The 23646-nt window shown below is 41.4% G+C and overlaps 1 protein-coding gene across 3 annotated transcripts in view; it reads left to right on the forward strand.

Annotated features, from left to right (window-relative positions):
- Positions 1–23646, forward strand: part of pde4ba (phosphodiesterase 4B, cAMP-specific a) — a 266818-nt gene that overhangs the window by 155222 nt on the left and 87950 nt on the right. For all 3 annotated transcript variants that reach the window (XM_072439007.1, XM_072439008.1, XM_072439009.1), the window contains 3 exons: positions 1985–2021; positions 2123–2193; positions 6443–6495. In XM_072439007.1, coding sequence (XP_072295108.1) covers positions 1985–2021; positions 2123–2193; positions 6443–6495 — 161 coding nt within the window. The remainder of the gene's footprint in view (positions 1–1984; positions 2022–2122; positions 2194–6442; positions 6496–23646) is intronic.

Here is a 23646-nt window from a genome sequence, read left to right on the forward strand (position 1 = left end):
CCCGTCTGTAGATGTCTGTATGTGTCTGTAGATGTCTGTGACCCGTCTGTAGATGTCTGTATGTGTCTGTAGATGTCTGTGACCCATCTGTGGATGTCTGTAGATGTCTGTGACCCGTCTGTAGATGTCTGTATGTGTCTGTAGATGTCTGTGACCCGTCTGTAGATGTCTGTATGTGTCTGTAGATGTCTGTGACCCGTCTGTAGATGTCTGTATGTGTCTGTAGATGTCTGTGACCCATCTGTGGATGTCTGTAGATGTCTGTGACCCGTCTGTAGATGTCTGTATGTGTCTGTAGATGTCTGTGACCCGTCTGTAGATGTCTGTATGTGTCTGTAGATGTCTGTGACCCGTCTGTAGATGTCTGTATGTGTCTGTAGATGTCTGTGACCCATCTGTGGATGTCTGTAGATGTCCTTGACCCATCTGTAGATGTCTGTAGATGTCTGAAGGTGTCTGCAGATGTCTGTGACCCGTCTGTAGATGTCTGTAGATGTATTTGACCCATCTGTAGATGTCTGTAAATGTCTGTGACCCATCTGTAGATGTCTGTAAATGTCTGTGACCCATCTGTAGGTGTCTGTAGATGTCTTTGACCCATCTGTAGATGTATGTAGGTGTCTGTAGATGTCTCTGACCCGTCTGTAGGTGTCTGTAGATGTCTGTAGATGTCTGTGACCCATCTGTAGATGTCTGTAGATGTCTGTAGATGTCTCTGACCCGTCTGTAGATGTCTGTAGGTGTCTGTAGATGTCTCTGACCCGTCTGTAGGTGTCTGTAGATGTCTGTGACCCATCTGTAGATGTCTGTAGATGTCTGTGACCCGTCTGTAGATGTCTGTAGGTGTCTGCAGATGTTTCCGTGACCTGTCTGTAGATGTATTTGACCCATCATTAGATGTCTCTGACCCATCTGTAGATGTCTGTAGGTGTCTGTAGATGTCTCTGACCCGTCTGTAGGTGTCTGTAGATGTCTGTGACCCATCTGTGGATGTCTGTAGATGTCCTTGACCCATCTGTAGATGTCTGTAGATGTCTGAAGGTGTCTGCAGATGTCTGTGACCCGTCTGTAGATGTCTGTAGATGTATTTGACCCATCTGTAGATGTCTGTAAATGTCTGTGACCCATCTGTAGGTGTCTGTAGATGTCTTTGACCCATCTGTAGATGTATGTAGGTGTCTGTAGATGTCTCTGACCCGTCTGTAGGTGTCTGTAGATGTCTGTAGATGTCTGTGACCCATCTGTAGATGTCTGTAGATGTCTCTGACCCGTCTGTAGATGTCTGTAGGTGTCTGTAGATGTCTCTGACCCGTCTGTAGGTGTCTGTAGATGTCTGTGACCCATCTGTGGATGTCTGTAGATGTCCTTGACCCATCTGTAGATGTCTGTAGATGTCTGAAGGTGTCTGCAGATGTCTGTGACCCGTCTGTAGATGTCTGTAGATGTATTTGACCCATCTGTAGATGTCTGTAAATGTCTGTGACCCATCTGTAGGTGTCTGTAGATGTCTTTGACCCATCTGTAGATGTATGTAGGTGTCTGTAGATGTCTCTGACCCGTCTGTAGGTGTCTGTAGATGTCTGTAGATGTCTGTGACCCATCTGTAGATGTCTGTAGATGTCTCTGACCCGTCTGTAGATGTCTGTAGGTGTCTGTAGATGTCTCTGACCCGTCTGTAGGTGTCTGTAGATGTCTGTGACCCATCTGTGGATGTCTGTAGATGTCCTTGACCCATCTGTAGATGTATGTAGGTGTCTGTAGATGTCTGTTACCCATCTGTATATGTCTGTAGATGTATGTAGGTGTCTGTAGGTGTCTGTAGATGTCGGTGACCCGTCTTTAGATGTCTGTGACCCGTCTGTAGATGTCTGTAGGTGTCTGTAGATGTATGTCACCCGTCTGTGGATGTCTGTAGGTGTCTGTAGGTGTCTGTAGATGTCTGTAGATAAGCTGAATTAAATGTGTTTTGTTTGCTTTCTTTCAGACACGGCGATGACTTGATCGTAACTCCATTTGCTCAGGTAACTGTTCTTTAACATGAGCTCAGATCAGAAACATGCCACTGACATGTGTCTGCTTCATTATTCACAGTTGTAATTGTGTTCTCTTCTTGCTCTTGTAGGTTCTGGCCAGCCTTCGAAGTGTGAGGAATAACTTTACAGTGCTCACCAATGTCCAATGTGCCTCCAGCAAGTACGTCCTTCACATTTCATCTTGATTCTATTCTATTCTATTCTATTCAACATTGAACAGTTTCCTGGAGTGTCATTGCCTTTAAAGCTGCTGCTGCTTCACACTTACATATGTCATTGCTTTTCCTGAAATGTTCCACAGTATGGCATTAAACACATCTATATTCTTATCCATTTATTCAATTACAGCCGGATTTGACGTCTAAATAAATACATTTTAAACACTTACTGTGAGCAGGCTCTGGCCTCTTACTGCTGGTGCTTGTCTCCATGGAGATAGACGTAATGCCATGCTGTGGAACATTGTTGGCAGGGCAATTACATGTCCATGAAGACCCTCCACCCAGGCCGGTCACGATAACACATTTGGAATTGCTATAGAAAAATAATCACGATAAGCAATAATATTGAATCAACTCAATGAAACCTGTTGTTTTATCGACTCACCACCAGAGGGAGGCATAGTCCTTATAATGACTTCAGTTCCATCAGTTGTGTCTCCTAAAGCAGTGTCTACCAATAATAGGAGATATTTGGAATGAGTTCATACATCCATCCATCCATCCATTTTCTACCGCTTGTTCCCTTTTGGGGTCGCGGGTGACTGGAGCCTATCCCAGTGACTTCGGGCCTTAGGCGGGGTACACCCTGGACAGTGGCCAACTTGTCGCAGGGCCAACATACATATATATTAAAAAAATAATTCAGTAGTAATTGAATAAAAACACGTCCTTTGTCATAAATGTGATGATTTTTGACATCAGTACCATTAAAACAAGAAAATACAATTGCAATACTTGACAATATACAACTACTAACATAATATGTATTTGCCGAGTACATGAATGAGGGGCCTCTCGGAGTTTAGGTGGTACGCAAGACCAACAAAAAGGTTGAAAAAAAGCATCCAACCAAGAAATACAACATTATGCGACAATATTCAACAATGAGTGTTTCTCTTTTTCTTCTTTATTTTGTGATAAGGACACGACCGTAACAAATAAACGTATAAATAAATGTAAAATGGGTCAATGTGCCATAAGACCCCCTGAAAAACGTCCGTCACAAAACGCTTCAGTGACACGTCCGTGGTGGTCAAGACAATGTCCATCACACTGAGTGCATTAGCGTTAGCCTAGCGACCGCTGCGTCATGTTTTCTGTTATGAAATGTCGCCCGCTGAGACAATGTCGGCGCAATGGCCCTTTTTACGCCTCGTCCCCGAACACACCACGGACCCGGTCATGTGATTGGGCGATACCTGTTGCCATGGCAGTGGCGGTACGGGTGGGGGGTGGTTGCGTTACGTTCCCGGTGTTACAGTGGAGGTGAGGTAAGGAGGATGTAATCGTATGTGTCACCGTCGAGACAGAGTGTGTGTCTTTGTGAAGGAAGAGCGCCGCTGAGGGTCGCCTGGGGTCATCCCTGCATACGCTCGGGGCGAATGAATCTTAAATATGAATAGATAAAAGCAGAATCACCGTGCCAACAATCAGACACAACAATATCCACTGAATCAATATAAACTAAACTCTTATTATCTCCTGTACATTCTACTCTCCTGTCTTTTGATTTACTCCAGCCATGTATCTGTATCAATGATTTCATATATGATTATTTTAGTATGAATAGGGTGACCAGATGTCCCTATTTACCCGGGACAGTCCCAGTTTTGAGGTCTGTGTCCCATGTTCCAGCAGAGGTATCCAAAACCATTGATTTGTCCCAGTTTCATTCAAGACATGTCCCAGTTTGTTCCAGTTTAGACCATTTTGAGACCTTCCGACCGTAAAGAAGGGAATATATTGTAGTTTCTTTCTGGCTGAAATAGAGAAAATCTGGCTTTGGAATGACCAAAACACAAAAGATGCACTCAATTCCACTGACAAAGGTCTCTCAGATTAAATACTGACTATAATACCACGGTTCACTTGGTATGAATGATCCGAGTGCATACAAATGTACTTATTTACCTACGTTTTTCTTTTTTTTTAACACTTATTATTATTTCCCATCCCAACCCAGGTGTGTCCCAGTTTTTAAATTTGAAAATCTGGTCCCTCTAAGTATGAATTAACTGTAATTCATCACTGAGCTCATTCCAGTGTTTAATTCCTCCAGAGTTTTACGGTTCTTTTACTTTCATTCAGTCGTGTTGTGTCCAGTTAAACTTCTGTCACTGTTTGCTCTTGTTTTTCCGACTCTCGCAATGCATTGTGGTCGATACTGATCGGCCTTTTCCACCGCCTTTTCACCTGCTGGACATTGAAGGGACAATGTACAGATTTACCACCAGATTGTAACAAAATGCTATAGGCAATAAAGGCACATTTAAGCGAAACAAAACGTGTACCACACAAAATCGCTCCGAGGTCAATAAGTAGAATTGACCAGAATTAATCCATATATAAGGTGTGCCTTATAGTGTGGAAAATACGTTAACAAGTTTTCATATAAAAAAAGGAAATCTGAATCAAGATTAAACACAAACTATATGATAGACGTGTGTTCGCCTGATCATATTTAATGTAAACCTGTTATGTACAAACAAGAACTCCTTAAAATCACTATTTCACATGACGAAAAAAACGACTCCAAATGACACGTTCTGAGCTGAGGAAGTGGAAGTGGGCCACGTTCCTGCGAGACGTGAAGACCAGACCCCACGCGCTGAGTCGGGAAAACGAGCGATTTGTTTCCTCATCCCGGAACTCTCGTCACCTGGAAACTACACCGCGCTATCGGGTTTCCTTGGATGTGTTTTTGATCCGTTTTCGGTGCGTGTGGGACTCCTTCGCTCCGGGCCGGTGTTTTTAAAGTGTTGAACTTGTGCAGCTCAATGTCAAACGATGTAAAGACCAGACCCTCCGCCTCAGCTCCAGCGGCGGCGATCATCTGAAGTCCGACCAGGCCCACATCTGTGCCGTCCTCGGACACTCGCCGCCTGCCGCAGCCCCAAAGACACTGTGCACCGCGTCAATATCCCTCAAAAAGAGCTGCTCCATCGCTATAGGAACGAGGCTCTGTCTCTGTCTTTAGCGCTGCCTGTGACTCACGATGGCCACACTATGAACAGCGCGCGACACTAGCAGATGCCCCGAAACACCGTTCACAGCACATATACTAATTTAGATGACGCACTTTACACGTTGGCGTTCTACCTGGCAACGGAGACGTCATGGGGAGTTCAGATTCAGATTTAAAACGTGTCTATTGATTAACGGCATCTGTACGAGGATAAAACATATCTGAATGAATACCGTATTTTTCGGACTATAAGTTGCACCCTTCTTCATAGTTTTGGCCGGGGTGCGACTTATACTTATATTTATACTTGTATACATATACTCCGGAGCGTCTTATATGTGATATTATTTGTTATTTTCACACTTGCAACCGCATTTCATACTCCAGTGCGACTTATGGTCTGGAAAATACGATAATACAGTAGAAAATAACTTGTTGTATCATATATTTCAGTTTCTTCAATTATAAATGAGGTTAATCACGTCGTACGTGTATCAAACCGCGGACAGGTCTCTACCGTTTACGCTTAGGTGACGTTTATCCCTCGCGCGTCGCTGAGTCGGGAAAACGAGCGATTTGTTTCCTCGTCCCGGAACTTGCATCAACTGGAAACTAAACGGCGCGATCGTGTTTCGCTCCGGGCCGGTGTTTTTAAAGTGTGGACTTGTGCAGCTCAATGTCAAACGATCGCTGCACCACCTCTCCACAGATCTGACCCGTCACTTGGCCTGGATCTCACACTTTCATGTGAGATAAGATTAATGTCATACTGTGTCATACGTTAAAAAGTGATTGATTTATCTTGATTTGAGTATATTGTGACTTTCTAAAAAAAAAAACAATTTACAAGTTTTGATCTTATTTCAAGTTCAGTAGCATTTTTATTTAATTTTTTTTCATTTCAAGGGAGAAAATGCCTGTATATTTAAATTAAAGTAAGATATTTTATGCTTGTTCCTCCAGGAATCTTACTTTAAGTCCATAAATATACCCAAAACTAGACAAATACTACTCATTTCAAGCACTTATTGTTATCATATTATTTACCATGGTCCTTTTCCAGTGTATATCAAGTCTATATAAGTGGTGAGGTCACAATAAACATATAGATAAAGGAAGAAAAACAAAGACTGTATATTATATTATTATTTATATTACATAAAGTTGTATTGCATGTTTTCCCCGTTATTCTTACCGTCTTGTCCTGTTTGTCTGTTTCTCAGGAGGTCTCCAGCCGCCACCACGCAGCCCCCCATCACCAGAGTCTGCCTCCCAGGTAAGACCCCGCCTCCCCCGCCTCGTATACGTGTCGGACTCATGCAGAGCGACGTGCCAAACTCTGCTTTCTTCACGTACACACAAACACCGAGCCTCCTTCTGCCCGTCGGACCGAGCGTACGTGCCGTTCGCCCTCCTCTATCCGGACACGCCCGCTTCAAACCCGGACTGCGCTGTCACCGAGCTCGTTAGCGCTGCTCGGACACAATCGGGGCGAGCGGTCGTGGCATTAGACGGGCAGAGATAACAGACAGGCTTTTCCCACCCTATTTCCTCACTTGGAAGTGGGGTCGGCCGGTGCAGTACACATACGGGCCAGCGGGGGGCTGTGTTTGCAGATGTTTTGCAGTTTGTGAATGGATGTGATGGATGTGGCCTGCTGCAGATGTGCTTCTTTCATCATGTGGGATACATTTTCATGTCATTTTTCAAGGCGTCGGTTGATGTGGACGTGTATTTGTGTTTGCAGAAATGTCTCAAAACTAACATAAACTACTACTGCGCTTGTATTTGTAAAGCATCTTTCATATTTGGAAGGTCCACAACTATGTTTAAACAAGTGTTGATGGCAGAGTATAATTTTGGCTGAAAGGAAAAGTGGTTTAAAAAGTATTTGCGAGGTGGAGTACATTGAAATATTGTGGATTCTTTAGTATTGTGACAGTGAATTGTGAAATTGCCATGTTCAAGTCAGTTGTTAATTTGTTGGGGACAGTGCGTTATAATGAACAAACTTGATGTAAAAAAAACAGTATCAGCTGCAGTTGACAGATGTACCACTAAGATTAAATTGCACTTTAACATTAAAGTTATTGATTTGGGCAAAAAATCTAATTTGGACAAACCGATAACATTATGTGTATAATAACTACAATTATTTCTTAAAATTTCTCGGTAAGAAAAGCATGAACAAAAACTTAATTGTAATAATAGTAATTACTTAACCTAATTCCTAACCTGAATGAAGTAGTTACTGAGCCTGAATCATGCTTAATAAATTATATGAAATAAGTCTTTGTTCAGTTCTCGATATTGTAAAGTGATACAGGCAAACAGTGTGATTGTGATTAGATTGAGACTAATGATTTAGTTGGATTCTGTTCAAAGTGTACATTTTAAACACGTCCAGGAGAATTGACATTTGAGAGAAAGACTTGAATCTGAATCTGCTAAACTAATCACAAAAACCACACATGCTTCAGAACATCTTTGTAGAGTCTAAACTACAGGTTTAGCAGGTTGTTGTCGTTGTTGTTGTTGTTGCTGTTGTTTTACTTTACAAATCTTTATTTAAATGTTGTGACCTGTAAAGCTAGTGACAATAGCGTATCATGATTATAACAGTGGAAAGTTTGAACAATCATCAGTACAACAGTTCATTTATAGTTTTTCCGGAAGTCCACAGTGAGGATTTGGGAGCCATTGTCTCCACTGACATATTATCGAGGTGACTTCAATGTTCATCCGCACGCCTTATGGATCAAGCATTTATTTCAGAGTACGTGTTTTATTGCTGAAAAATAACCCAGAAAAACATGTATTTTTACTGTAATCTGACCCGTGACTTCTCCCAGTAGTGGAAATAGATACATTAATGTACAGAAAAATAACATAAACATAAAAAGGTGCAGTTTTCGAAGAAGAAAGCGGACACAAACAGGTGACACAGAGTGAAACCACAGCAGGAACCTCAGTAACCTCCTTTTACGTCTGGAAGCTTCAAAGAGACTCGTCAGAACCAAACCGCGCACCTTTACAAACATCTAATCTGCTCAAAACATGGCAATGGTGGTGGATCAGTTTTCTCAGAATCAACACCTTCACATGCAGCTTTGCTTCAGCGCACACGTGTTTGGTGAAGAGAAACTTGTGTATGCTCTGAAAGTCTGGTTTAGTCAGATTTTTTTAGAAGGTTTGCTAATGTGTTTCTGTGCCTTAAAAAGATAAAAAAGTAGCAGTAATTGTGCATTGTTGCTGGTTTAGCTTTAGTTTAGCTCTAGAGTTTGTTGGTTTCATACTTAAACCAATTTTCACACATTTTCTCTAGCTTTGTTGCACTGAAAAAGACGCGCACATAAAACTTATATTACACACAATAAAAAACTGCATTTTTTGTTGTGTTTTGTTTAATTTGCCGTAAAGTTCATCCATCCATCCATTTTCTACCGCTTGTTCCCTTTCGGGGTCGCGGGTGACTGGAGCCTATCCCAGTGACTTCGGGCCTTAGGCGGGGTACACCCTGGACAGTGGCCAACTTGTCGCAGGGCCAATCAGGGCGTAAAGTTTGACCTCCAAAACATTACAACACACTATGTATGAACTAGATATATCAACTGTATATATTATCCTTTTGTTCAATAAATAACTGCTGTAACAATATTTATTGGGGCCCAATATTTAATTTGATGTAGACTTTCTTTGTAATAGTGGAGAATATGTTTTTATTTGTATGTAATACAACAAGCTCTGGGGTCTCATTTATACAGCTTGCGTAAATACAAAAATGTGACTGTGAGCTATAAAAAGACAACTTGACTTGAAAATGTGCTGTTCGGTCCAAAACTCTGAACTTTGCATGTGCGAGCGTCAAGCTGAGCTCAAAGAGGAAAAATTCTCATGAAAAGGTCATTTGTATTGTTATTAGCCTTTAAACGTGCTCTTGAGAACCTTTAGTTTGGCATCTCAGGTTTCTCGCTCATGTCTCTACTGGCGGCAGAGGGAATTACACACAGTTTAAGGTGAACATTTCAACGCATTTCTAGATTCTCAGAGCCGTGTCATTTATCAAGTGTTTTTGACGCCAATTTTCTAACCAGGATTCATTCAACTATAGTCTGAATGAAGCAGGAGGCCGGTCCATGTTTAGTCCTGACTCTGGCACCAGCAGGAGGCTGGTCCATGTTTAGTCCTGACTCTGGCACCAGCAGGAGGCTGGTCCATGTTTAGTCCTGACTCTGGCACCAGCAGGAGGCCGGTCCTTGTTTAGTCCTGACTCTGGGCACCAGCAGGAGGCCGGTCCATGTTTAGTCCTGACTCTGGCACCAGCAGGAGGCCGGTCCATGTTTAGTATTGACTCTGGCACCAGCAGGAGGCCGGTCCATGTTTAGTCCTGACTCTGGGCACCAGCAGGAGGCCAGTCCATGTTTAGTCCTGACTCTGGCACCAGCTGGAGGCCAGTCTATGTTTAGTCCTGACTCTGGTACCAGCAGGAGGCAGGTCCATGTTTAGTCCTGACTCTGGCACCAGCAGGAGGCCGGTCCTTGTTTAGTCCTGACTCTGGGCACCAGCAGGAGGCCGGTCCATGTTTAGTCCTGACTCTGGCACCAGCAGGAGGCCGGTCCATGTTTAGTATTGACTCTGGCACCAGCAGGTGGCCGGTCCATGTTTAGTCCTGACTCTGGGCACCAGCAGGAGGCCGGTCCCTGAGGTCCTCAGAGTCGAGATGGTTCATATGGCACTAACATGTCTGAGATGTACTTTGGTGCTAGGCCATGGAGAGACTTGTGCACAAGCAGAGCTGCTTTAAAGTCTATTCTCCGAGCCACAGGGGGCAGTGCAGAGACCTGAGAACAGGACTAATGTGATGGTACTTCCTGGTCTAGTCAGGACCCGAGCAGCAGCGTTCTGGATGTACTGCAGCTGTTTTACAGCTCGTTTGGAGAGGCCAGTGAGCAGGCCGCTATAGTAGTCGCTTGGCTCTTATCTATTGGTGCCCCGGTGTTTTTGTCTGCACATGTGACATCCTCATTGGTCGGCGTGCTGAGGCGGCTTCCTCTCGCTGCAGATGGACTTCCTCTGACTTCCTCCCGGAGAACCGCAGCCCGACGCGTGTCACTGGGTTCACGACTGTAAACAGACGCTGCTCCGAAAATGTTACGCATGAGCACATTTGCAGTAAATGGGAGTGACAGGTTTTGTATACAGCTGACAGCAATTTATTGTTGAAAGTATGTGCTAATATTGTTCGAATAATCGTTAACTGGTCAATGCTCGGACTCCAAAACATGCCATGACCTGAGAGAACACAACATATATAATAGCAAAATATATATAAAAATAATAATAATAATGGGTTAACTATATAATATAATAATAAACTTATAGACTGAATATATACACACAATTTACAGTTTAGTCAGTGTTACTGAGACAGAGAATGATATACAAATAACATGGGAAATAAATAAATACATTTGGTGTTTTTGAGTAAAACACCCTTTCATCTGTAAATAATGTTCTCAGTTCAGCTCTATCTGAGTAAAACTGAGTAAAAATCTCATATTCACTGTCTTAATTGATTAATTGAAAGAATAATCCTAATCAATTATCAAAACAGTTGTTAGTTGCAGCCCTATACGTTACAAGTCACATGTTAAAAGATCTTTATTTTGCTCGAAGTTTCCCCTTAAAGTGCGTTCAAATTTTGACTTTATTTGGTGTATTTATACCTCTTGTACATGTACATTATAGTTTTTGTGGAGAAAAGTTGAAAAATCTGTAGAAAATGACAGACATCACACTAGGGACACTCACTCCAGTCTAAACTATAATTCCACAAAATAAAGTCGCTCTCATATATTTTTATTTGTCAAATTAAAACAAATTGTGACATTTAAATATAATGTTTTTTTCCCAGTGTTTGCTGGGTAGTTTCCTAGTGTGATGTCATCAATTACAAACAAAGTGAAATTATAAACCTACAAAACGTGCCATTCTGTGATGACATTTGTATAATTTCCAGCCAAATTCAAAATCCGACCTGTAGGGGGCGCTTTAAAGACACAATAGCCGCAATATTAGCCAAAACTTTCTTACTGTTAGATTGCTGTGTCGTTAACGTGACCCGACACACAGAGAACAGCTTGTGCGTGAAGATGTGTAACTCCACCGTGTAACTCATGCGTGACCGACACGCAACACTATCACGTGATCCACTCCAGACCAGCGCTTTCTGACAAAAACACAAACTCCCGTACATGGTTCTGATATGAGCCACTTGTGCTTTTATGTCCGGGAACGCTGTAGAAAATCACGCGTTATTAGCAGCGACTGGAAGATGTGTTGACTTTATTGACTTTATTATTGCGTAACAGTTGTTGTTGTTGTTGTTGGCGGTTGCGACATAATGTAACGTAATGTCAGCAGAATGGTTATGTGATTGTTGGCAGAAGGGTTGAAAAAAGCCTGTTTGCAGCTGCAGACTCATTTTGCAAAACCCACAAGAGACGAGTCTAATGTGAATGGGCTGCCACTCAGGAGTCCTCTCAGCATTTTGCATGGGAATTGATGTTTTTTGTCATAAAATCAAGCGATAACTGACTTTTATAACTGTTGGTCTGGCTTTTTGGCTTATTGGTTAGCAAGTGTAATGAGTTAATTGTAATAAATAGTTAGTATTGGTCATATTTAGTGTAGGCGGATGCTTTTTTACTATTGCAGGATAAGATTGTACCTCATCCTCAGGTAGTAATGAATCATTTTCCACCACATTTTACCTGTTTATCTGCCCTTATCACACCTTATTTTACTAGTGCTGCAGTTATATGTTGAAATACTTTTAAAATGTTATTTACCTTGTATTTAGTCAGGAAAACATGTCACTTAAAAACAACAATATTTTTAACAAACCTATTGGAATCTGTTCTTTTTTTCTTCTTTTTACAAAATATTCATTTATTTTCATCTTTTCTTCTTTTGTTCATCTCTTTTTAACCCTTTTTTTCTTTTCTTTCTTTCTTTTTTTTTCACAAACAGGAAAAAGAAAAAAAGAAACATCACAAGTCCTCCTTCAAGTTTTAATTTTGGTAAAACTGACCTGGAATCAGTTATATTTTTATTTTACTTTTTCATACAACAATTTTTTTTACACATTTTTTTATTTTTTTTTATTTTTTACAAACAGAAACAAAACAAGAAACCCCATAGCACAATTGCCTAAGCCATTGTTCAAGTTAAACTAGTAAGATAGGAACAAAGGTCTTCTAACGCACACATATCACACAGAGATGACTCACAGAAAGAGTTTTTTGGCTCTAAAAATATTTCTGATTAAGCTGTTGACATCTGTACTTCTGAGTCTGGAGAGTAGAATGAGACAAAAACATTATTCCGGCCAAAAAGAGGTGATTTGTAAATTATTCCAGGTTGAGGTTTGCACGATATTGAAATGCCATTTTTGTTTTGTTTACCAGTTTCTGTGCAAACTCTGGACTGGCAAAAACGTTGATGTAACAGTTCATTTTTGCATGAAAGAGAAGCATAGCAACTGTTACTGAGGTAAAAGCCAATTTTCTGTGTTAATTAATTGTCCAGCAAGTCTTTTAACTCTCTGCCTTTTACACTGCATGAGTTGTGTCTTTGTCTTTTATTTAATTTGTTCATACCTGCCTTGTTGTTTAACTTTTGACCCTGTTGTTTTTATAATGTTTTATTCTTCGTACTGTATTTTCTGGACTATAAGTCGCACTAGCCAAAAAATGCATAATAGAGATAAAAAAAAACATATATAAATTGCTCTGGAGTATAAATTACATTTCTGGGGGAAATGTATATGATAAAATCCAAGACCAAAAACAGACATTTAATCTTGCAATTTAAAATTATAATGTGGTGAATAGGTGTACGTATGCTAACGCTAACACCTTCAGCTACATGATGCACAGACAGAACTGTGGTAAGTGTCTGGTATGTTAACGTAACATATTAACAGTTATTCAGATAACTATAGCATAAAGAACATGCTAACAAGTTTACCAAAGCATCAGTATTACCCCAAATCACTAAATCCATTGAATTCTTCTTCCTCTGTGTCACTTCTAAATAACTCCACAAACTATAACTATGAAATAACTCTGTCGTTGTTGACTCTGTCGTCTGTTCTCCACATTTTGACATTTTGCCGACGGATCGTGAACAGCAGAATTTTCACTCTTCGTTAGGTTTTGCCAGATCCCACCGTTACTCAACGCTGTGTTTCAAGGACCGGGAATGATTGAACATGCAAAGTAAAGTTCCCCGCGCCGTTCATAAACCCGTCTCATCTCGTGTTATTGGTTCCTCCGGTCGACACCTGCCGTTTGAAATCCCCTCTTTCTCCAGTCTGACCGTTTCCCATGATCTCACCCCGGTTTTGTTGCGTTTTCCCCCTTCTCATTCCTTCCATTCTTCTGTCCGTCGTCGCAGAGGAGGAGGAAACAGGAAGTGATGCGCAGGAAGTGGACATGAGATTGATCCTGTTTTGCCGTCTGGGCCCATGGATCTAGTCAGGTCCAGCGGCGTTTCTGACAGGAACCAGGAGCGTGTGCATGTCGCGTGTGCTTGTGGCGTGTGCTTGTGGCGTGTGCGTGTGGCGTTCGGCGTGTGCGTGTAGCATGTGCATCCGGCGTGTGCGTTCGGCGTGTGCGTTCGGCCGTGTGCGTTTGGCGTGTGCGTTCGGGCGTGTGGCGTGTGCGTTCGGCGTGTGCGTTTGGCGTGTGCGTTCGGCGTGTGCGTTCGGTGTGTGGCGTGTGCGTCCGGCGTGTGCATTCGGGCGTGTGGCGTGTATGTGGCGTGTGCGTTCTGCGTGTGGCGTGTGCGTTTGGCGTGTGGCGTGTGCGTCCGGCGTGTGCATTCGGCCGTGTGCGTGTGGCGTGTGTATGTGGCGTGTGCGTTCGGCGTGTGGTGTGTGCATTTGGCGTGTGGCTTGTGCGTTCGGTGTGCAGCGTGTGGCGTGTGCGTGTGGGTTCGGCGTGCAGCGTGTGCGTGTGGCGTGTGCGTTCGGCGTGCAGCGTGTGTGTGTGGCGTGTGCGTTTGGCGTGTGCATGTGGCATGTGCGTTCGGCGTGTGGCGTGCGGCGTGTGCGTTCGCCGTGTGCGTGTGGCGTGTGCGTTCGGCGTGTAGCGTGTGGCGTGTCCATAGTGCAAACGCCTGAGTTATTATCATCGCGCAAGAGGAAAAATAGGATGCAGAGAAACAAAAGACCATTGTCTGACCAACACTCGCCACAAACACAGAGACAGGTGAACGGGCTCTAACTCCGGATCAGGTCAATTACTACAATGTGACAATTATTAAAGCTGCACTGTGAAACTTTTCTCTTCTTATGTTATTGCTTTGGTAATATTTTTTCACTACTACACATGAATTAGCCTCAATAAAACATGAACAGAGCAAGATTTGATTCGTGAACACATTGTTTATTAAGAGTGATTCAGACTTAGTAATTATAACATTAGGAGTTAAGGTTATGGTGTTAATTAATAATTATAGTATATTAATAGTTAATTTAATAGCCTTAATAAAATACTTAATTCAGAATCAACAAACAGTTTATTAAGAATTCAAGCTTGGTAACTTCTTTCTTAATACCTCAACCCTAACTTTAACTCTAAGCCAGTCAGAGTTCAAGCTACTCCTTAATAAACTATGTATAAGGCATTAATAAGCACTAGTTATTTGTTTATGAGCACTTAAACATTTACTAACGCTTGTAGATGGCTTATAAAACCTGGTAAATGTTAATAACCATAAACGTGTGTTATTAAACCATGTACAAAAACAACTAGCGCTTATCAATGCATTCTTAGGAACATTATTTTATAGCGTTACCAATAAATACATTGTCTTGTTTTGATTGAAGTGGTTGAAGACAAATTCCATCAATACCATTCTACAAAGACTAGACCACATCTTTGTAGGAAATTGTGCCGATCCGCTTGTTTAATTATGTTACTGTTTCATTCTCCCTCGACCGGCCATAATTTCCAAATATGTCCATGGTAACGCTTAAGAAAGAAGCAAGCGTCACCGGGGCACTCGCTCGCTCTCTATTGAATTAAATGTTCTCTTCAAAAGCATTGTATAATAAGAGCCAGTTGACTGCTTTATTAAATCATATTATTAGTCTTACATAACAAACGGACCTTAACACAATTGGCAGTAACAGTCTTGTCGACGTTAAGCCTCTTCTACTTTGACTTTCTGGCTGATTGTGCTGTAGAATTAGATGGATTTTGTTTTTGATGGTAATATTGTTGATGAAACGGGTCCTGTGTATTTCAGAGGACCATAACGTGAAAAACAGAACCTGTTCATGTACCCAATGTTTTATGCGCGTAATAAAGTAAAAGCTGTTTTTCCCCAGTACAGAAATGTGGTAAAAGTTGGTTATAATGAGACCGCAGCACTTTCTCTGCCTCTACATATAAAGCGTTTTATTCTCCTGAGAAGCAGGAAGTGCGCCGTTAGCATGCTAATGTGTGTTAGCTTTACCTGGGACGGCCAATCTCGCTGCTTTGAATACATTAGATGAGTGAGAGGTACATGTGGGGCTGTAAAGATTGGGAAACTAGTTCTGTTTTCACGTTTTAAAACAGTAAAGGTGCAGCCCCTTTAATGATGAACTGGAGTATTTTATTTTAAGGAGGTGCTTTTGTATGAATAGTGTTTGATTTTCTCATACATAGATTAAAAAATAAATATGAGGAATCTTCTTCTGTCCTTGTTTTAAATGCATTTTATTCCACATTTTCTCTGTTTTATTCATTGGACCATAAAATACACGGAAAAGTGATTTTTTTCTTAAATATGTAACTTTTCTGGTACAGGGTTTGCTACATTAGAGCTACTACGACATTATACATTTCTATCTCCATGGCGATGAGCAGGTGACACCATTAGGCCAAGCTTACAGGTCAGATCTGTGACGAGGCGAAGGTGTTTTTTTTGTTTTTTGTATTCCCATTGGTCATATTTATTATTATCATCATTTTTATAAAATTTTTCGAGTTTTTATACAAATAAATACAATAAAAATATGACACAGAGAAATATAACAAACTCTCATGGCACAAGACAGACATTGTTATTTGACTTAAAATCAGTATAACAACTCTTATGTTACTCTTTATGTATGCCCCTGTTTTTATTTGGACATTCTGTGTTTGTCTGGTGTCTCTTTGTTTGTTTGTTTGTTTGTTTAGTCTGTATTTTGCTCTGCTCTAATCGCAGTTCTTCAGTATTGTTTTCAGACACACACAGAGTGACACGGCCCTTTAACACTGACGCTTTCGCTCAATGTGCTTGTGCTTACGCAACTCGGGCCAATTGTATCGGACCCCTTGAACCTACTGTATTGAGCGATCAGTGGAAACATCCAGGGGGTCAGGCGAGCTCTGGATTAATTACCTAATGCGCTCTACAGTTTCAGTCATCCCATCCAAGCGTTCTCAAATATGTCGTTTTCTCCAGTGTCGACGTTATTCTGCAGAGTGTCTTTCTGCCGTGACACCGTCGCACGGATCTGTTTACGAGATGTGGAGATGTGTCAGGCTGGAAAACAGTTTGGAAATATCAAATTATGTTGTTGGCCTTTTCTGATATTATTAAAACAAGATTAAACTATGTATTTACACATTAAGAGTGAAGTGAAGCTCAGTAGTCCCGCTGAAGTAAAAATCCCTGTATTTCCCATAAATATTTTTAGGGAAAGTACAATTTGAAATGTTGCTAACTGTAACTGTAAAAAAGGCGTTTTTATTTTTTTTAAATCTGAAATGTTTATCTAGATCTAAAATCTCATCTAAAAATAACACAACTAAAAGTTAATTTACTGAAGTCATGGTGAATGTATTTTTATAAACACTGACTTTGTTGCAGTATAACACAGTTTAAAACCTCACAAAGTACTGTTTTCATTATTGGACCTACCGTATTTTGCGGACTTTTTTCAACGTTTTGGCCGGGGTGCGACATATACTTATATTTATACTTATATACTTATAATTATACTCCAGAGCAATTTATATGTCACACTTGCAACCGCATTTCATACTCCAGTGCGACTTATGTTTTTTTCTTCTCTATTATGTATTTTTTGGCTGGTGCGACTTATACTCCGATGCAAATTATAGTCCGGAATATACGGTAAATGTAAGCACAGAAGAGCTGCTAATGAGTCTGTTTAGGGTAAAAGCTTTGGTCAAACAGGAATGACCTCACCATGAACAATAGATAGGGTTACAGGATTACCAGGTGTGCTTTAGATACATTTCCAAATCAAGTTAATTGATTCACACGATCATTTAAAAATACTGTACCCGATTTTCACTGTCTTAAAAATGTAAAACAGAACTAGTTTATTTGTTTGCAGCGGTCCAAAGTTATTCCCCACTTTCCCAATGCATTCCACGTGTCCTAATTATTCACCCACGATGAGTTCAAACGTGCTTTTCACAACATTCAGACCAACACATGCTAACAAAAACTAGCTCATGATCAAACACTTTATAATAAGATAAGATAAGATAAGATAAGATATTCCTTTATTGTCCCACATGGGGAAATTTCATTGGTGCAACGCAGGTAGATACAGAGGTAGATACAGAAGAACAGATCACTTATAGGAAGACTGAAAAACACTTTCAGTAGAAGATCTCCTATAAATAAATAAAAACTCCCATAGACAAATAAATAAATACCATTGCATGTGATCCCGACAGTAATTGCACATGAATATGTGTCACGACAGCACATAGATTGCACATGAATTTCACAGTAATTGCACATACGACAGAATTGCACATCAGTATTAGGTTAGGTCAGGGTAAGACGACTGTTCTCCGCAGTTTCATGAGTTCCTCCTTTGTGGAAACGCGGTACGGCGCCGGCCGGGGGGCGGGGCCGGAGCCGGGGGGCGGGGCCGGAGCCGGGGGACTCAGAGCCAAGACACATCGCAACGACACGACGAAAACACTCAATCCAGCCGAATAAAGTCAAAACAAGTTAATTTAAAGCGATTCCAGTGCGTGTCCCGATCGTTCGTGAAGTTCCTCTTTCATATAAACGTGTATATAAACGTGTACCGACGACACGCCGTACTTTAGCGCGGCCGGAGGGTGCGGGGGGGGGGGGGGGGCTGGTGGGCTCTCTCGGAGCTAGCTCACGTCACAACAACACCACGAACGCAACGAAAAACGCTCAAATCCAGCCGAAAAAAGTCAAAAAACAGTTGAATTAAAAACTATTCCAGCGCGTGTCCCTATCGTACAGTAAAATAGAAAAAATATACTAACTATATTTACAAAATATAGGAGATAAAGCACAATAAGTGTGAGAAAGAAGAGAGAGCGTTTACACCGGGCTGCCAGCTGTACCAGCGCCTTAAGACGCAGACAACACACAGCGGTCTCATTTTGACCTTAAAGATCTTACAGTAGACTATATCTGCACTGGTGCAAAACACATGGTATTGACAACATGAAAAATGATACAGTATACCCCCCTTTAATGTAATTACCAATTTTGTAGTGTCCCGTGTAAACTTCCAAAAAAGCCGCAGACTGTTGGAGAGGATGTGGCAGCAGGAGGAAAATCACGATCATGTGTTTTGGTGTTATCCTGTTGTTCACAAATATTGGACTGAGATCAACAAAGACTTGCAGACAATTTATGACATCACCGTCCCACTGGATTTCAGAACTCTGAATTTCGGCCTCAGAACTCCTGCCGTGGACACAATCAGCAGCATCTCTGGAATATCCTCCTGGCAGCAGCGAAAAAGGCTCTTACAAAGAAATGGATGACAGAAAATGCACTTTTGATCAAGGACTGGACTGACATTATACTGGACATACGTGAAATGGAGACAATTACATTTGGACTCAAATTGAAAATGGAGAATTTGACCGACTTTGGACAAAATGGACCGTGTTTCTTTTAGTGTTCTCTAGGCCATGATTTAATCTTTTACATTTATTTTTTCATGTATTTGTTGGATGTCTGCTGCCTTTATTTTGTGTGTATTCTCTCTCTGGGCGTGTTGTTCTTTCTCTGTGTTTGTTTTTATATGTTCTTTAATAAAAAAAAATAATAAAAAAAACATTTAAATGAAAGGAGAAAATTATAGCTAAATACAAAAAAAATGACACAAACATTATAAAAAAATAAGTTTGCTTTATTTTTTACTTATACTGTTTTAGTGGATGGTGTGCCGCAACATCTTTTTAACTAAAAAAGTGTGCAGCAGTTCAAGACAAAAAGGTTGTAAAACTCAAAAAACTAAAAAATTGCCGCGCTTCAATAAGATGGAAACATTTTTGCGGCCTAATTTGACATCTAAACCTTCCAGAATAAACTCGCGTCACTGCATCCTCACCCATTCGATGTTGTGACCGCTTGCAATGAATCAGAGCAATTACGCCGGAAAATTGTATTACCGTCGTTTAATAGACAACGGTGTCCCTCCACTCCCAAGTGTCACGGTTACCGACAACGACAACAAAAGCAATCATTTGTTTTGCCCTTGCGTCTTTCACGTCAGCGCCCTGGACGGGTTAGAGAGGTCCGAGCGCACATGTGTTTCGTTTTTCCCCCCTCGAACAAAACAAGGATCGTCCAAACGCTCGGGAAATATACTGGTGTGAGAAACGCTGAGAGTTTGGCCCCTGTTTCCTGTCGGGGGGCCGTCTCGTGTGGGTCGAGAGCTGTCATACAGGATACAGCCCAGCCAAAGGGCGCTTCAACTGCTCTGAACCTGCAGCACTTACTCAGCACAGGCACATCTGTCCCGTGTTGCAATGTGGGAAGGTTAGGCCCAAATCACAAGCATGTACGGCGTTATTGCTGAAGAAGGCAGCCACGTTTACTTTGTTAACTTTTTAAAGGCGTTGTACTTTTCAGGGTTCAGTATTTTCCGGATAATAAGTCGCACATTTTTACATAGTTTTGGCCGGGACTCTGGAGCGACTTGTGATATTATTTGTTAATTTCACATGCTGATTATTTTCCCACTGGCAACCGCAAGAGGGCGCTCTAGGCTCTAAGCGACGCAGAAGAAGAATCTGCACTTCCTCTTCCTCTGGAGTTTGTGGAGTTGTTTAGAAGTGACACAGAGGAAGAAGAATTCAATGGATTTAGTGATTTGGGGTAATTCTGATGCTTTGGTAAACTTGTTAGCATGTTCTTTATGCTATAGTTATCTGAATAACTGTTAATATGTTACGTTAACATACCAGACACTTACCACAGTTCTGTCTGTGCGTTGTGTAGCTGAAGCTGTTAGCGTTAGCATACGTACACCTATTCACCATGTTCTCTAATCTGTTATTATTTTAAACTGCATTTCAACATTAAATGTCTGTTCTTGGTCTTGGATTGTATCAAATACATTTCCCCCAAAAATGCGACTTATACTCCAGTGCAACTTATATATGTTTTTTTCATCTCTATTATGCATTTTTGGCTGGTGCGACTTATACTCCTGAGCGACTTATAGTCCAGAAAATACGACAGTTGTTTTTGGGATGCATATTTTTGCTCCTACCTGAGAAACATTTAATTTGATGTAACCAAACTCTTACTTGAGTATTATTTATTATATTTTACTTTAGTAACTTCTTCTTCTGCTTTTTACTTCTACCTCTACTTGACTATTATTATTATTATTATTATATTATTATTTATATATTTTTAATCTTGCTTGAGTGTTATTTTGGCTACTCTACTCACCTCTCCCAAAATCTTTCCACATATTTTTTACAACATCGGTCACAATATTTTGGCAAATTCTCTGGCTCAGATGCCCTTCCTGAAGCATTTAACCCGAGGACACAATAATAACATGTACTTGCACCGTTATAGTCCATCTTCATGAATAAAATCAAACAAACAACCAACTGTCACCAACAGCTCAACACTTCTGTGACTAATACGTGTGAAAATTAAATGAGTAGAAAAAAGTCTACTTATTCTGCTAATATCACATGCCTCCATCTGTGTAACGGGGATGTCAACAAGCGTGCCTTTTGTCCCCTTCACTATTGTGTGTGTGTTTTTCTACGAGGTTTGCAGCACTTCCACGACATATTTAGCCAACGCTAGTCCGTACGTGCGGTTTTGAAAAGACCTCACGCTGGTGTCAACACTAAACCATTTATGTGTCTGCAGTGGCACAGGCAAAAGGTGCTCAGACAATGCACCAATTATGTTACGCAACGGGTTAAAAAAACAAGACGTGTGTGTGTGTGCTACGTGTGTGTGCGCTACGTGTGTGTTATGTATGTGTGTGCACTACGTGTGTGCACTACGTGTATGCGCTACGTGTGTGTGCTACGTGTGTGGTATGTGTGTGCTATGTGTGTGTGCGCTACGTGTGTGCTATGTGTGTACTACATGTGTGTTATGTGTGTGCGGTACGTGTGTGCTCTGTGTGTGTGCTACGTGTGTGTGCTATGTGTGTGTGTGTGTGTGTGCGCTATGTGTGTGCTACGTGTGTGTGCTATGTGTGTGTGCTACGTTTGTGCACTATGTGTGTACTACATGTGTGTTATGTGTGTGCTCTACGTGTGTGCTGTGTGTGTGTGCTATGTGTGTGTGCTATGTGTGTGCGCTATGTGTGTGCTACGTGTGTGTTATGTGTGTGTGCTATGTGTGTGTGCTACGTGTGTGTTATGTGTGTGTGCTATGTGTGTGTGCTACGTTTGTGCACTATGTGCGTACTACATGTGTGTTATGTGTGTGCTCTACGTGTGTGCTGTGTGTGTGTGCTATGTGTGTGTGCTATGTGTGTGCTACATGTTTGCTATGTTTGTACTACGTGTGTGCACTATGTGTGTGCGCTATGTGTGTTATGTGTGTGCTCTACGTGTGTGCTACATGTGTGTGCTAAGTGTGTGTTATGTGTGTGTGCTACGTGTGTGTGCTATGTGTGTGTGCTACGTGTGTGCTATGTGTGTGCTACGTGTGTGTTACGTGTGTGCTATGTGTGTGTGCTATGTGTGTGTGCTCCGTGTGTGCTACGTGTGTGCGCTACGTGTGTGCGCTATGTGTGTGTGCTACGTGTGTGCGCTACGTGTGTGCGCTATGTGTGTGTGCTACGTGTGTGCTATGTGTGTGCGCTACGTGTGTGCGCTATGTGTGTGTGCTACGTGTGTGCGCTACGTGTGTGCGCTATGTGTGTGTGCTACGTGTGTGCTATGTGTGTGCTGTGTGTGTGCTATGTGTGTGTGCTACGTGTGTGCTACGTGTGTGCGCTACGTGTGTGCGCTATGTGTGTGTGCTACGTGTGTGCTCTGTGTGGTGCTACGTGTGTGCGCTACGTGTGTGCGCTACGTGTGTGTGCTACGTGTGTGGTATGTGTGTGCTATGTGTGTGTGCGCTACGTGTGTGCGATGTGTTTGTGCTACGTGGGTGTGTTATGTGTGTGTGCTACGTGTGTGCGCTACGTGTGTGCGATGTGTTTGTGCTACGTGTGTGCGATTAGTTTGTGCTACGTGGGTGTGTTATGTGTGTGCACTGTGGTGGCATCAGAAGTCTCTCGTAAAGTTTAAAAATACAAAGGATTATATTCTGTTGAAGGTTTGCTTTATTAGGGTGAAATGTAAAAAATGCACTGGTTTGAAAATGCATTCAAAATGTATAGTACATTTTGTGTATGACAATGTCGATAGTCGGCCATTTCAATACGTTGCGGTTGTTCATGTTTTTGTTTAAGATGCAATGTTTAATAATGAAATACAACTAATTTCAAATCTAATCATTTCCTAATCCTAGAAGCCATAATAATAGAAGCCGCCATCTTAAGTATGATAATAACTATCATAACTTAGTATATAGTAACAGTATACAGAACGGGGTCATAGTTGCTGTCATAAAGGAATGCAATTGTTCCATAGATAGTTCCTAGTTATTCAAAACTTTACATTATCATTTTATCATTGAGTTATTGTAGTTGTAGCAGGAGCAGTGGAATTAGTATATATAAGTAATAGTAGCACTAGTAGTTGTATTTGATAAGATAAGATAAGATATTCCTTTATTGTCCACACATGGGGAAATTTCATTGTTGCAACGCAGGTAGATACAGAGGAAAAGGACAGATAACTTATAGGAAGTTTAAAAAACACTTTTAATTGTTAACACTCTTGTTGGGGCAGCATTGGAATAGAGGCACATACACTCTTACTCTTTTGTTAATCAACTGCTTCTCCTCGACTAACTTGGAGTATTTCTTCTTTATTGGTCCAGCAGAACAGCCAAGGACTGGACGCCGAAATATCCTAGTTTATTGTATCCAGGAACGTCTGAGGCTAATCCCATTTTGATAGATCAGTGAGAGCCCAAATCCTCCAAAACCAAACACAACCAGCTTCATATTGCGATGGCTGGACCTGGC

The sequence above is a fragment of the Eucyclogobius newberryi genome, unplaced genomic scaffold (genome assembly GCF_026437365.1).
Source record: "Eucyclogobius newberryi isolate DKJ021-1_F unplaced genomic scaffold, fEucNew1.0.hap1 SCAF_9, whole genome shotgun sequence".
Taxonomy (NCBI): domain Eukaryota; kingdom Metazoa; phylum Chordata; class Actinopteri; order Gobiiformes; family Gobiidae; genus Eucyclogobius; species Eucyclogobius newberryi.